This window comes from Trachymyrmex cornetzi, unplaced genomic scaffold (genome assembly GCF_001594075.2).
Source record: "Trachymyrmex cornetzi isolate Tcor2-1 unplaced genomic scaffold, Tcor1.1 scaffold5, whole genome shotgun sequence".
NCBI classification, from domain to species: Eukaryota; Metazoa; Arthropoda; class Insecta; order Hymenoptera; family Formicidae; genus Trachymyrmex; species Trachymyrmex cornetzi.
In genome coordinates, this window is record NW_017299806.1 from 987,071 (window position 1) to 999,609 (window position 12,539).

The following is a 12,539-nucleotide window of genomic DNA, read 5'->3' on the forward strand; positions in this document are numbered from 1 at the left end:
AACTTTGCAGATAGTCGAAAGAAAAAATATTAGATAATATTTATAATATTGTTATTTTGAACACAGTGTACTCATATGAACTACTGTAAATATTGATTTTCTTTAAGAATGACTATAAAAATGCACTATTTATCAATTGTTGGAGAAATTATCGCCTATGGCCATCTTTTCCGTATGGCCATAATACCCTAGTTTACCCTATGGTTTTCAATTGTTATAGCGAAATATTATGAAATAATTTACTATTATTAAATAATTTTATTTCTTATTATGTGAATTGATAACTAATTTTTGAGATGACTTAATTGAATAACATACTTTCTGTTCATTTAGATATTGCTATCATTGCTAATATTGATACGTTTTGTAATTTCTTTAGCTAGCCAAGTTAATTAACGATACGGTTGAGAACCTTGATCCCGATATAAGAGTCATCAGCGAGCCTGGACGGTATTACGTAGGTTCGAACTTTACTTTAGCCTCGTATCTGCATTCTAAAAGACTCGCCATTTCTGACGACGGCAAGACGAGGAGGATGTATTACATGAATTGCGGCGTGTACAATTCGTTTCTAGACGAATTGTTAGGCCTGCAGGCTAGAGTCCCGGAATCGGTTTTTGAGGTAATCGCTTGAAGCTGTATAGCACAGAGCGGTGTCCCTTGGTATTAATCACACGAGATAACTGTCAATTTATCATCGCAGCCGAAGAGGGACGAAAAATTTCTCTCGAATATATGGGGGCCGACTGCCGACGCGCATGATTTAATACTTAAGGATGTATTGTTGCCTGAATTTCATATAGGCGATTGGTTAGTTTGGAGAAATATGGGCGCTTACACATTAACTCTTTCCAATACATTCAATGGATTTCCGATTCCAACTGTGAGACCATTTATTAGAGAAAGCCAGTGGTTAATGTCTTTATATCTACATAAAAGATTTGCAATATATTTAAAAATATATCTTGAATTGTATAGTTAGATACTTAAAATTAATTTCATAATTTAATAATATAATGATTTTTACAGGAAAAGCTTTCTGGCACAAATTCATCAAACATAAAGAAGTATTTTATTTTAAAAGATAAAAATTAGATCAATGTTAAAATGGAAGTAACGCAATATAATCAAGTATTTCAACGAAGAATTTCAACACACACATAACTATATTTTAATAAACATGATTTCATTATTATTATTTATCATTTATTACAGCAGAAATGTCTAAATTATATTATAGAGACAGTTTAAAGATATCTGTAAGATATTCGTATGATATATTCGGGATATTTTTGCTATATGGGTTAAATTATTCCGTGAAAAACAGTTTATCTTTTTATTTTATAACATATGATTTCTGAATGATTTTTATTTAATAATTTGGATTGTTACAATTAGACTGTATATAATTGGAAATTATATATTTCATTGTTTCAATATGCATTTTATTATTATATGGTACGTTAATGTAAAATATAAAATTTTATTTTTGACAAGTATATTTTTTGAACATTTTTTCTACAAAAATTTGATAAAGATTCGTACAATTGACGTGGAAAAAGACAGGTGGAAAGAAAAATGATAGAAAAAAGTCAGATATATATACAAAAAAATAGATAAAAAGAAAAACAGAAATAAAATATAAATTGTTAGACACATTGTTTAAAAAGTGTTATAAATCTTTTTTGGACGCGTAGGCGATATATTATATTGACAACAGATTTGCGCGTAACAAAAGTTTGCAAATTCGATTTATTCGATTATATTTGAAATGCATGAAATCGCCAAAAGAATCACTATGACAACTGAGACTCATCAGCCACGTTAATTATGTAGATATCAAGAGTTATTTATTTAATATGATTCTTGCGATTTTTTAGTGCAGTTATCATTCCCATATTTATCTCACCAAAGCGGCTATACGCGCAAATTAGAGCGATGTAATTTATTAAACGCATGCATATAATATAGTTGCGATAATGAAGAAAGATGGTAAGCTTTCGGCGAATGTGTACACGCAGATGATTTACAAGCGGTGAGTGACGTAAATCCGGCGATTACGTACACGGCCGGGCCACATTATACATTATAACTATCTGGCTAATCTTTATTCTCAACAATAAACCGCGACGGCGCAGATAAGAACCGCGACCGGGGCGGACTATAAAAAGTACACAGGTTTCATTCCGAATTGCACTCCTTTTAATGAGCATCGAACAAAACGAGTGGAAGGAACGTTCTATATTTTATCATGGCTGAGAAAACTCAGCCCACGCTCGGCCCATTGACATCGATTCTCGCTCTGCTATCTTTCATCTTTATCGCAAATCCCCGTAACAGCCGCTTAGAGTTGAGTGGCACAAACGACTACCGCGTTTATCATTTGCAGATACCGTACAATGAGGTGATTGCATCCATTAATTCTCTATAAGGAAGATAATCATAATTTCCTTTTATCCTAACGACTTTCATGTAGAATACATGGATGATTTTTTTAAATAATTTTATAGAAATTATTAATTTTTATGACAAAGTAATGGAACATCTTATTATTTCCTTACTTAAAAAATGACAACTTAAAAAACGTAATTAAATAAAATGATTATCGAGTTATTATGAATGAGGCCAGTTAACACATTAATCAATTCTCAAAAGTGAATTAACTTAACTTCATAAAAAATCGTTATATTCAAAACTTTAAAAAAAATCGTCACAACTTAATAAGGGTGGGTTTTAAATGTTATCAAAGAAATTGATGAAAATGATTGCATTATGTTAAAAATATATTCTCTTAGTCGATATTATTCGATTAATCAACAATTCTCTATCAAGTTGGACAATAATTTTTCTAAGAAATTTAATTTCTTGATATTGAAAGTTCTTGAAATCGACGATCAAATTTAATTTGTGAGATTATTATTATTTCAGTTTGATTGCGTTAGAAGTCCGAAAGTAATCGACACGCAGCCATATACTTGAAGTAAATGTATTTAACTGACATCTAACTTTGACCGTAGTTGATACTTCTTCTTACTTAGTTAATTAATTCTTTAAATTGTGCCACTTTCGAAGTAAGAGATATACGTGCGCTTCTTTGGCTCCAATACGATCGATCGCATCACTGACATTTCGTAGATACTCATATGAAATAATTATCGTCGCCATCATCATTACCTTTAGGAAAACTCAATATTAGATATTTCTTAGATGATCAGATAATCATGCACGTTTATATATCCGATGTAATCGATGTATCCAAGGTAATTGAGCGTACCGAAACGGCAAAATAAGATCGACCTCATTGTTTCGCAATGTCCATATTTCTCTCTTTTCGCCTCAACTCGGTCCTTTTTTTCTCCTGTACCCATTTCCGATGTCCCTCTCTCATCCCTGTACCTGATATCGTCAGGAGACTCGGGCGAGTTGGGACACTAAGTATGCATAGCCCGGTTTCCGGGTGCCGAGTACGCGCTTGGACTTCACCTCTGTCCCACAGGGTCGGTCCGTAACTAGTTGGCACGACGCCATGCATAGAGGTACACGCTAATAAGTATACCAGCTTTCGGCAACGGGTATCGTTACTTCCGCTAATATTCTAGTGGCTGACAAATGCTCCGATATCCGCAACCGTCAATATTCACTCGTGTTCCTCTCTCAACTCGCGGCCTTCTTTTTATCGCGCTACCAGAATTGTTGATCCAACTCAGTTTTTAAATGATTGAAGCATAATTGACGATTGTGTAATAAGGATTTTATTAACTTTATTTGGATATACTAATTTTTCCTTGAGTTTAATATCATTATTACGATTTCGGTTTCTATGAAAAAAATACATGAGAAAATATAGAAATAAAACGATCACGAAGAGTGGCGAAAAAAGTTGTACCGTTTTTTGCGTATATATGTATATAAACATAAATATATTTACATATTTGTATATATAAATATAAATACATTCAGTATCGATTCTATATCGGGAGTTTTTTCGCTATATAAATGCATCATCGTGAAAATCGCTTATAGATTATACGTGGTAGAACTTCAGGAGGAAAAATATCATCGAGCGATGATACGAAAACGAATATGAAAGATAAGGTTGGATTACAAGCGGCGATCTATCGCGAGTTGAGTTTTCTGGATTAATCCTTTTGCACTTGTAGATCCAACCGAGTTAACCGCTCGAGCACTCGCAACATTCTCTCTCTTTTTCTCTCTTTGACGTGGGACTTGATTGGCTTCGCCGCAGTTTTCACGGAGAAAATGGCGAATCGGTTGTCAACCCACTGCAAATACACGTGGATTCGCGACGGATTAAGAATCGGGGTCGCAAAGGCCATTGCGATACGACCGGTCATCTTTTTCTCACCGTCTCTCTCCCTTTCATTTTTTGGTCCAATGTTGTATTTTTGGCGAGAGGACCAATTTCATGCGCGTCACACTGTGAATGACGCTGCTTTAATAACTTCGAATTGTGGTCGCGTTGAATCAATAACTGGCCATACAAGAGCACGCTTTGCTCCGCGAGGTCTGTGGATCTCACTTTGAATGCACATGTTTTCTAGAAGGATTAACAGAAAATGGAGCAATAAATTTACTAAGATATGTTAACAATCACAGATTGTTAGATAAGATAATTAGCCTCTCCGTTTCAGGGGCTTTGCACAAAAGAATAGATCAAAGGAGTAGAAAATAGGAGATTGATTATGTATCTTGAAATGAGGTGGAAACTACAAAAGTGAGTAAGATATTCATTAGATATTCATCAATGAAATTATAAATATTCTAGTAAATTCGTTTACTTTTTATTTTCTCATTTCAAGATACATTGACCCTCTGTTCTCTATTCTTAGTTCCCTTTTCTTTATTCCTTTGATTGAACAAAGCCCTTTAAGGTTGTAAAGATAAAATAGAATTTGTTACACTTATATCGTTAATAAGTATTTTTTCATTTTGATGACTTTGTATTCAAATATAGTTCGGATAAAAAAGTTAATAGAGAAAACGCGTATGATTCGATATACTAAACAAATACAACTCAAACTAACGCAAGGTGGATCGATTGCTTACTATATCAAGACATTTATGCTATCGCTGTCTGCGTTCATTCCAGAGAGATGTTGTGACTGCTAAAATTAAATTCATGTTCCTTGTCTTATTATTTTGAAATTGTCTGACGCTATATACTATACACAATTATTGAAAATTTTATCAAGCTAGTTTTTCATTATTTTCATTTCTACGCAATTATTATTTCCACATCTCAATAAATTATTTATAATTAATTATTAAACGTTCCAATCGCATGCAAAAAGTGAAAAGCGTGCAATTTTATGACATTTTACGTACATTGTTTACACGCGTGGCACAAAGCAAGTTGGCAGATAAAACAACGCGTTCGCTATTTATTTGTAATTTCAATTAATGGGTTGAGACCACATTATTTGGAAGCCTTTGGGTCCTTTGAAGTATTATTACTTCAATACATGATATATATTATTATGTAACAGAAACACATTGTAACGATCATTTAATTAATTCACGGCGAACGCGCGGTTTTGTTAAAATACAACATTGCGCATAGCACGTATGCAATTTATGCTTAAAAATATATCGTGGACTTTATGAGTCAATGGGCGCATGCGTCAACATCCTTTGTGAAAATTCAATCAGCTTAATTCCGCTATGCTTACCGTGAATTAACGTTACATAACGCACGACTGTATTTTAGAATCGCGAAACGCACTTGTGGTTACTGTACACGACGATTCATTAATAAACTCACTCCGAGTTTTCCATCATAAATACAGAATTCTCAACAAATATTGCATTTTTTTTTAATTAAATTGAATTGTTTTGCGAAAAAGTGCACAACGATTGAATACTGACAATCTGCGCCTAGTACATCACTATTCAATAATTCCTGAGCAAAAACGCAGGTGTTCATGTTCAATTATAATAGTACAGATATATCGGCTAGAAAAGACAGAAATATTCATACCGTGTATAATTAATTCTGAACTCTAATTAGACTACGTGACTAAAAATTTACAATGACAATTGTCAACTTTATATTTTATAATATTGGACTTAATTTATTCGCGCACAGGAATTAATTATGAACTATGTTTAGAATTTGACATTTTATATTATTGACAAACGCTATTTATGTACTGTATCATTTATTTTACTTTTTAAGGACAATGATCTTTAGTTTATATTTATGTTTCGAAAATTTTATTTTCAGCTTTTGTTTAAGAAATATTGTCTAAAAACAAAGTAGAACGTTGATATCGGTGACCTTCCTTTGTTATAAATATATATATAATATTATTAATTATACTGTGAACTGAAATGAATATATTATAATATCTTCAAATTGAATCGAAAAAGTCGAATCTTAAATATCTTCTCTCCGTCGCGCGACGTCCAGGATGATTCTCAGGAGGGTTCGCAGACGACTGCACACACTCCTATTTTTCATTTTGAGATACTCTAAAGAGGGGTTGACGCTGCGCGTCGGGGTGGATCAAAGGAATCGGCGTACTTAATTGCTATTTACTCCGAGCAATCTCTCTTCCACCCCGCGAGCAAGTCAGTTGCTGTGTTTGTTGTACTCTACAATATCTACTTTCGGAAACGATCGCTTCTCTTAACGATCGTTTCCGTCGTAGAAAGAATTCCAGAAGATCCATCCTCTCTCCTTCCGGCTTACCGTAAAGGGGGTTGTCGTCCACGGGACGAGTTCGCCCCAGAGACTCGTTACAAGGGACCGTGACTCTCTCTTTCCCTTGCCAAGAAATTTTCATATCCAAATAGTACTCGACATCGAGCGGATGTTTCAGCCAAATGCACGCGAAGGAGGCCCACTTGAGCGCGCGCGAGCAAACGTTTGAGGAAAATAAAATAACGTCTCGGAATCGAATGTGTTATTCGCCGCTGGAAGGTAAACGACCCCCTATGTTCGCGCTCGCTCGCTCGCTCTCATCGTGAAAATTCTCGCTATTTTTCCAACGTGAATTTGAACTCCCGCGGCGGAGTAGGTTCTTTCTTTTTCTACTTGCGCCACCCGCGTGCCAAAGAATACATCCTGTAAGTAGAATACTTGTATTAGCCGTGTCTAAGTGACTTGAATGAGTCCCCCCCGCTCGCCGGTAATGTACTTGGATGTTAATTAACCCCTGAGGGGCTGCGTAGAATATAAGGAACAGGGAACAGAGAATATAGTTTAAAAAAATGTCGGTGTGTATCTAACATCATGCGGTGTCTATATAATTCTCACCGTGTTGGTGTTAATATTAAGTGTATTAACACCAACATGATATGAATTTATAATCCCTGATGTTTTTATCAACATCATCATGATATGAATTTAAAACCCATGGTGTTACATCCACATTATGCTGGCGTTAATATTAACATCAATACGATGAGAATTATATAAACAGGATGTTAAATTTACACCGATATTTGGAGTGTAGAGAACAGAGAATAAAGAGGGAACAACCGAATATAAACATAAAAAACGAAATGCGTTAACATCAAATAGAGGAACAAAAGAACGCTGGGGAACATGACGTTATAGTTCATATGTTGATATTGAACTGTTCTCTATGCCCTGTTCCTGTTTTCTATTCTCTGTCCTGTGTTCCCTATTCCTTTTATTCTCGCAGTCCCTAACTGCGAGAATAAAAATAAGCGCGAGAGAAATTGGGTCTCTTGTAACAATTTCGTCGAGATTTTGCAATCCATCCTTACGTCCTTGCTGCCAATTTCGCTCGAACGCGCGATCTGACGTCCATTTACACGAAGTGTTCTCTATATTTGTCCGGAAAATATCGCAGGAGATAGCAAAATGCTCTGTACAAGAAATGCAGCTGGATCGAAGGAGCGCGCGGATGCGAAGACTTGGAAGTTTATAATAACGCGCGAGAGACAAAGCCAGCTGAACTCGATTTTCCGGCTGTCGTTAAACTAACGGGTGTTTCAGACTGCAGTTTTCTCGCTACCGCTCACCTTTCCTCTATAGACGCATTCTGGAACAACGTGAAAATGGAATATTATCTGTATAAACAATTTCAAGAAAAAAAAGAAACTTTATCTTATCGCTTCAGCTTGTCGCGGATATTCGCGAAGTTCAGAGCGTTTAAACGGAAATAATAAAGTAACCATGTTTGGTCCTCGAAGCAAAATTAAAATCGCAGGACAATATATTGCGAATTTAATTCGCCGGAACCACTTAAAAAAGAAACATCTCGGCTGTAACACAAAAGTGCATGCTCGAGTGTTCACGGTTTGAAAAAAAGTGTTCGGGACCATCCCATAATGCGAGATTAAATTACTAAGCTCCTCTATAAATCTGTAAAGGAGCTACGATTATTGCTAACGAGGGAGTGCGTTGTCTTTGCGCGTATATCCTGCATCCTGCAGACTCGGTCGTTTCTGGATCTCACAAAAAGCTCGGCTCGCGGCTCTTTTTCAGGATTAGCGTCTGAGGGTCGAGCGGACGCAGAATGAGAAGGAAAGGAAACGGCAAGGAAAAGGGGCGAATGTCGCGGGGTGAAAATGGAAAGGACGAAAGACGGTGAAGATGGTGGTGGAAAGAGCTGGAGGAAAAATGGAGAGGGACACAAGTCTTTACAGCGAACGTATAACTCATGCCTCTTATTGAAACTTCCGCCAGAGAATGGATTAAGACGGCTCGCACGGAATTTGTCGAAATTTCCGGAGCGCGTAATTTATTCTCTTGTACGTATCTACTGTATCTTTCTACTTCGAATGATCAATGCAGATATTTTGTGGATATATTCTTCCTCCGCCCCGCAAAGAATTGTCTTGTGTCATGTATGCTGATCTTTTTGACGTGTATATAATTTATATAATTTTTGATGTTGCTACCTTAATGTGTAATAGGTATAAAATATAAGATTATTTGTGAACACAAATACAGTTTAATATTTATGAATTAAACTGAAAAGTATATTTGACAGTAGAAGACATTTCATCTCAGTTTTCAACAATCACAGTTCATCGAATAATTTATACACATTAATTTTGAATAAAAGCTCATTGCTTGATGGATAATTGGAACAATAGTAATATATATAATAGTTGACAGTAATATTAGACATATCAAGATTATCAAGTGTGTTTATATCGAGACAGCGTTCTTAAATTTCTTAATTGTAGATATAATAATAAAAATCGTGTAAAAATACAATTTTCATTGTATATTATACAGTAAGTATAAAAAGTATTTTTGCACAGAGGAGATACCTTTTAAAAAAACCTTACTTTAAAAAAATAAACATTGATTAGAAATTTATTAATAGATAATAAAATAGATAGTATATTTCTCAAAATTGTTTTACCTAAAAAAAATGTGTAATAATTAAAATATATTATTGTAATAAATAAAAATTGTATTATTTAGTAAATCGAGAAATGTAGCTTTTAAGATCATGAACATGAATATTTTGAAACGCTTTTGTTTATTAGGACAGAACGTACTTATTGTTAATAAATTGCTAATTAATGTTTATTTTCTACAAGTAAGCTACATTCTTATAAAAAAGAAAGCCTTTAGAATATTTTTTGCATTCACGGTATATAATTCCATTAAAAGTGTGATTACTAAGTCGTAAAACCGACACTTGGCTTATACTTCTATCGCACTCCCAAATCGATCTGTCTTCCATCTTTGTTTACTTCTTTCGCCACGTACAAAACCAGAACAGATAAAAGATGAAACCATTGAGTTCGGCGCGGGTAAGGTATAGAACTGAAGCGAAGAAAGGATAAAGGATAACGATTCGGGCACAGAGTACTTCGGTGAAAATACGAAATTGCGTGATGCTGTCGCCACGTGAACGAAATACTCGTTCCCCTTTGCCACGTGACACTCATACCTCGGCTTCGACAGCCAGTCTCGAAGAACTACGAACGAGTATTTCTGGGGAGCCAACTTTCGGCTCGCCAGTCGCCACCAGCAGCGGACAATTCCGCTCGATTACGACCCGGTGCTCGCGTGTCCACAAACCACAAAAGAGCGCGTTCGTGAGGGACCGTTTGCGTGAAAGTGAGTTTTGTTGTCTCTCTGTGGATGCGACATATATTCCTGTGAACGGAAGTCGTAAACAGAAATTTTGTTAAAGCAGGAATAAGAGAACGATGCGCTAGCTTCTTCGTATTGAAACAAATGGGTCCTTTCCTTGTAACGTCTCTTCATTTCTATTTTTTTCCTCCGTCGTGATAACCACGGTGGTAACATAACATTGATGTTATGTTACTTTTAATGTCGATTGGGATTCAGTAATAATTAAAAGTAACATAACATTGATGTTATGTTATTTTTAATGTCGACTGTTTCTAAAGTAATTTCTGTCGCAATAAAGGAACGCGTACAATGCGGACTTGCAAGGCAGTCTTAAACTGAAACTAAGATAATAATATCACAAATTCAATTGTCGAGCAATTTAATGATACTGATGCTAATAAGCATTTTAAAATACTGTAAATAATTGATTGGGAAAAGTATCACTTCAGCCAAAGTTCAAACTTGGATCTTCATATAGTTATCAATTTGACCACTGAGGCATGTGATGATTTTTGTCGCAAACTAGTTTTATGTTAATGAAACGTTTACTAAGGACAGGTAAAATTAATAACAATAAATGTCAAATTCTCGATTGATATCTATATAAACAGCTGAGGTAGAAAAATGCTTTACTTGTCCAATCGACACAAACTAAAAGTAATAACAATTAATTTCACACTCGACAGTATAAATGTAGTATAACTCATGGTGTTACGTAACAGTTACAATGTTACATCAATGTTACTTTTGATTAATGTCGACTGGTATTCGGTCCATTTCTAAAATAATTTCTGTTGAAATACGATACACTCTACGCGTACTCGCGGTTAAGCAACTTATTGATTAGTTGCTTAGTCCCAGTTCTCACGCGCGTTTATACGCGGCTTCGCTTTATTCCCGTTCGTTTGCACAGAGAACACGTCCGTAATAATTGGTCTAATCTAATCTCAGTTCCCTGTACGGCGCAAACAAACTGCGGGAACACCGCGTCCGGTCATTCGGAAGTATCCCGTCGTAATTGCGGTGGAAGGTGATATTATAGAGTACCTAGTGGATCGGGCGATATTTCACGGTGATATTACACGCTGTATCCGCAACAATACCGAAACTTACTATGCGAATACGCGCCGCCGCGCTGGTTCGGTGTCGTTATAAATCGTAGGGAGAGGCGTAGTCGGGCTCTGGAACCGGAGTGCCGGAATTAAATTTCGCACGGGCAACGCGTTTCCGCCGCGAGTAGCACAGAGAAAGAGAAAGAGAGGAGAGAGAGGGAGAGGGAGAGAGAGAGGTAAAAGAAATAAGCACGCGAATAGAATAAGAAAAATGGCGACGCGCAGAGACAAGTGGCGGGAAACGATGGCTCTCGCTTCCTAGTATAAATATTTCAAGCGCATTGTAAATTAATGCTATGCAAGCGTGATTACGCAATATAGCAAGCAAAGTGAAAGAGAAGGAAGAGAAGGATGGAACAATTCTAAAATAAAATTGGTCTCGCTATTGCATGGTTTCATGTGTTGCGTGTAAAATTGAGACGAGCGAACATTAATTTGTACGAAATCGAGTAAGTACCGGTAATAAATACTCAATAAAGAGTAACACGTATTATTGATCGTACTCGTTTGTTTACGGCAAAAATCTAAATTTTTTTCGTTAAATAATAACATATGTAATCGAATATCGATATTGAAAATTACAAACGCAATAATTAAAGAAGGCGACCGTAATAAACAAGCTAACAAGTGGAACAAATATTATTGTGCTATGAATAAACACGAAAGATGACAAGCTGGCTGCGCGTTTTGTTCATCGCGAGGATTAAAGCGTAGGAAAGCTCTCGTGTAAATATCTTGCTAACGTTTGAATTAAATTTTGCAGAGAGCAGCACGATCCCGCTCGTGGCAAAACCGGATGAAGAGGATAAAGGAGAAAAATGTTAACAGGCACGCAAGAAATATAAAGTAATCTTTCCGGCGTGCACTCGTGTTCCTGCAGGAGCACGCGAAGGTTCCGGAGCGGAATTGTTGCTCGCCACATTGCCGGACGACCATCGTTACAATGTGCATTGCATAAATAATGCACTTGATGTAAAATGCGATGAACAGTAACTGTGCTATCTTGACTGGACAGGTAACAGTCTGTTATCACTAGCGAAGGAAACTAAAATTTGCTAATCCATCTTGCATCCATCCGATGGATGCAATTTATTACAAGAAATTTCATTCTTTGCGTTTATATAGTAAAAAAGAAAATGTTAATTTTAACATTTTTTACATGTCCCAGGACATCCACTCTAAATTTTTAGTTAAAGTAACTCATTCGTCTTGTGTTATTTGTTAACGAATTAGTAATGTTAAATAATTGACACAATATTTTACATTGATATTTGTTATTTTGACTTTAAGGGTGATTTAAAACTAACATATAAAATAAGTAGAGTACATAGAAG

General features: G+C 35.7%; 1 protein-coding gene across 2 annotated transcripts in view; it reads left to right on the forward strand.

Moving 5' to 3' along the window:
- LOC108765560 (ornithine decarboxylase 2) overlaps positions 1 to 1,140 on the forward strand; it is a 5,237-nt gene extending 4,097 nt beyond the window's left edge. The window contains exons 6-8 of one of the 2 annotated variants that reach the window (XM_018514327.1): positions 380 to 622; positions 704 to 810; positions 1,030 to 1,140. In XM_018514327.1, coding sequence (XP_018369829.1) covers positions 380 to 622; positions 704 to 810; positions 1,030 to 1,063 — 384 coding nt within the window. In that variant the 3' untranslated portion in view covers positions 1,064 to 1,140. Of the gene's footprint in view, positions 1 to 379; positions 623 to 703; positions 913 to 1,029 lie in introns of both variants that reach the window. The other variant, XM_018514326.1, reaches the window with a different exon arrangement.
- The last annotated feature ends 11,399 nt before the right edge of the window (positions 1,141 to 12,539 follow it).